General features: G+C 44.1%; 1 protein-coding gene across 1 annotated transcript; it reads left to right on the plus strand.

The window, feature by feature from the left end:
• The first annotated feature begins 517 nt into the window (after positions 1-517).
• LOC135557207 (POU domain, class 3, transcription factor 2-like) lies at positions 518-3969 on the plus strand. The gene has a single exon (XM_064990411.1). The coding sequence runs from the start codon at positions 600-602 to the stop codon at positions 1725-1727; it is 1128 nt and encodes a 375-aa protein (XP_064846483.1). The 5' UTR covers positions 518-599; the 3' UTR covers positions 1728-3969.

Here is a 3969-nt window from a genome sequence, read left to right on the forward strand (position 1 = left end):
AATGTAACCCTATAAAGAATTGTTTTTGTATTAATTTCAAGGTCAAAAGATTATGGCCTGGTAAATATGAATATATTTAAACAAAAAAGAATAAACATTCGCACAAATGACATAGGTCTAGGCCATGGCTCTAATGCATGTATGCATTGTATGCATCGAGTTTGTGGATGTTTCTCATAAATAGATCAATACTATTCAGAATAAATGACCTCAATCGAATAAATGTTTATTGACTCGTTTTTTTCCACTGAAATAGGCCTAAGAGTCTATCCACTCTTTCTCAGTCAACACCAGCTTTTCACTCTGCTCTGTTAGTCTGCAGCGGGACTGCCAGTATTGTTGGGGAGAGTGATAGGGGCTTCTATAGAATCTCCCGTGACCAATGAGCGTGGTGCTGTCAGGGGTAACAACATCTGTCAACTGTTCTTGGCCAATAAAGAGCTGAGCGAGGCGGACCTCAGGTGTGCGCCTCTACGTCCCCTTGGCACGGCGCCTGGGAGATCGAGAGCGAAACCTAGCTAGCTGCCCGGTGGCGGAAAATAGTAACTGTCAAAGGCAGCTCCTTTAACGACAGAGCTATCACTCCGGCTCCGAGAGTTATGGCGACCGCAGCGTCCAACCATTACAGTGTCCTGACTACCGCCAGCAGCGCGCCGCGGCAGCACTCGGAGTCCGGGAGCATGCAGCAGGCAGCGGTGTACAGGGACGCGCACACCTTGCTCCAGAACGACTACACGCTACCGGGCAGCGGTCATCCGCTTAGCCACGCTCACCAGTGGATCACGGCTCTGTCGCACGGGGACGGGGCTCCGTGGCCGTCGAGTCTCCTCGGAGAGCAGGACGTGAAGCCCATTCTGCAAAGCGACCGAGAGGAGCTGCAGAATTCCGCTAGTCTGCAGCAACAGCAGCAGCGACACCCTCACCTAGCGCACCAGGCACATCACGACGCCAGGGCATGGCGAACAAGCACGGCCTCTACGCACATTCCCGGTATGGCTACATCTGATGGCCAGAGCCTGGTGTACTCCCAGTCTGGGTTCGGCCTGGGAGGACCAGAGCAGATGCACCACCACTCTCTGCAGGAGGAAGACCACCACAGCCACAGCCCACATTTGAGCGAGCATGGAGGCGGGGTACAGTCGTCCCTCTCTCACCACCAGCAAGGGAACCACCCGGAAAACTCGGACGAGGACACGCCGACCTCGGACGACCTGGAGCAGTTTGCCAAGCAGTTCAAGCAGCGGCGCATCAAACTGGGCTTTACCCAAGCTGACGTGGGGCTGGCGCTGGGGACCCTTTATGGAAATGTATTTTCTCAAACCACTATCTGCAGATTCGAGGCGCTTCAACTGAGCTTCAAAAACATGTGTAAACTCAAACCACTGCTTAACAAATGGCTGGAGGAGGCGGATTCCACCTCGGGGAGCCCCACCAGCCTGGATAAGATCGCGGCGCAGGGGAGGAAGAGGAAAAAGAGGACCTCCATCGAGGTGGGCATAAAGGGGGCTTTGGAGAGCCATTTTCTCAAAAGTCCCAAACCAGGCGGCGCGGAGATCACCTCCATAGCGGACAGCCTGCAGCTGGAGAAGGAGGTGGTGAGGGTTTGGTTTTGTAACAGGCGGCAGAAGGAGAAGAGGATGACGCCCATTGGAGGACAGTTACCGGGAACGGAGGACATGTATGGGGACACACCACCTCACCACGGCGCTCAAACCCCGGTACAATGACCTTAAACCCGTTATAACACATGGACCCCTAAAGGATATGAATGCCCCCCTGTGTTTCTCTGTGCCGGACCAGTTAGCATTGGACCGTAGCCAGCCCAGTGCTAATGTTGGACCTATATGGAACACAGTGGGGATACCGAGTGTTAGAACTCGAGCACTACACCCCAGACACACAGAAATCGAGAGCTATGGGGAGTTTTCATGCAGTGGAGATGTGACACGCAATTTCTGGCTACATGGACCGTGGTTGGTGTGTGCTAACCAAAAAAGGTTCAATATCATTGACATCAAATCGATTTTATAGTGAAGGCGCCAATATGTCGTAATGTGTAAAAATAAAGACAGTATAGGCTGTGTGCACGAACCTACCCGCGGGAAACAGGCATAGAAGTCGCAGCCGACAGTCGGTAAATAAACGCCATCTTTCCCTAATAACAAAAGCAACAGGGGTTTAACACGGTCGAAGCTCAATACACCTGCTGCACCATTAAATAAAAGCCAATACTATCACCAGCATATTATTATTAGGCCTATTGTTATTATCATGGTAGGTATTATTGTAATAAACATTATTAGTCATGTTTCTATGACAAAGGCAAAGCATAGGCCTATAGGCAATAGGCTAATGTTTATTTACATAGAACAGGGTCATAACGTATGCCTGCATGGACACATGGGGACATGGAATATATTGACATGTATTTTGAGATATATTGAATCCAGTTAATTTCAATTCAACATGTCATGATTCGTTTCAGTTTAACTAACTATATTTGAATTGCAGTTTGTTAATTACCATACAATAGTAAACACAGCATATCCTGTACTGTAGACAACATATTTACCAAGGCACAATATGTCAGTTATAGTCTATAATGTGGTCAGATTGTATCCCAATAATGAATAAATAAATATCCCCAAAATTAACGTATCCATAATTTTTAAAATATCATAAAATAGGCCTACATAATAATAATAATAATACAGTAATAAGAATTGTGTCTTGTGTATACCTTGCGAGGCACACACCATGTATGAGGTCAAAATTAATTTAATTTTCTCTTGACACCTCATGTCGTGTCCATCATGCGTACATTTCTGCGCGCCTGTTTACAGTAGCCTATGTCTTGTGTTTGTATATTTATTTGTGTTTCCAAAATCCTGTGATCAGAAAGACCGAGAGACTGTAAGGACCATACCATATCACTGAAGCCTGCCCTCTGCCTTCGTTTCGTAAGAAGATAATAACGGAATATATCTGTACCAGCTCTGTCTTCAGTGGCGCCAATTAATCTAGACAATGATTAATTCACCAAGAAGAATTGTTCGTGGGATGTAACTTACATTTGTTTTTGTATCGCTTTGTATGTTTGTTTGTTGAATTTTCTCTTGTCAGACCAGTGCCAAAGCACAAACACGTACGTGCACGTGCTCTTGTGCCGCTCAACTCGTGATATACATGTGACAGCATGCAGGGTTGGGGTCAACTTTGGCAATTCCTGGAGTCAAAATTGGTTCATTATTTCAAGAATTTCGATTTAAAATTGAATGGAATCAGGAGGAGGCTGATTCCGAATTTGAAATGGAATGACAGGAAATATAATTAAATTAATGGGAAATTCTCCACACACTGACATAAATTAGATCATTTGTATAGCTAATATTTGTGAACCAAATTGGTTTGAATAGCATTACATATTTTCGTTATTTACCTCAAAGTATAGGCACAACATCAACTTATATTATGTAGACTAAGGCACTTCAGTGAGATAATGTGACAAATAGCTATCAATATCACTTATACTCACCTGGCCTAGTGGCACTGATATACAAAACAACTATTTCACTCATCATTGCATGGAAAATGTATCCTATAGGCTTAGCCTTTTTATTGACGCCTGACTCATCTAACGCCTAAACCTATGAATTGTAAGCCTAATTGAAAAGGCTCCCTGGGAAAATTCAAATTGATTAGGCCTGCACATTCAATACATTTAAGGATAGCTTAAATTCAATTTGTTTGAATTGTTTTTCCTGTCATTCAAATGTAAATGTAAATTATTATTTTTCTTGACCATTCAAATTCAAACTCAAAATGCTGTATTGGATTTGAGTTTATCTAAGCATTCTGAATTGACCCCAACCCTATGACTGATCAAATGAATGGGGAAAAGAAATCAATAATTGCACAATTTCTATATTATGTTTTTTTGTCATTAAAATGTATTTGTTTTTTTTATAA

The sequence above is a fragment of the Oncorhynchus masou genome, chromosome 16, assembly GCF_036934945.1.
Source record: "Oncorhynchus masou masou isolate Uvic2021 chromosome 16, UVic_Omas_1.1, whole genome shotgun sequence".
Lineage (NCBI taxonomy): Eukaryota > Metazoa > Chordata > Actinopteri > Salmoniformes > Salmonidae > Oncorhynchus > Oncorhynchus masou.

Bases quoted from the DNA above. Each gene is read 5' to 3' on its own strand.
- LOC135557207 (XM_064990411.1), top strand. From the start codon at position 600: ATGGCGACCGCAGCGTCCAACCATTACAGTGTCCTGACTACCGCCAGC.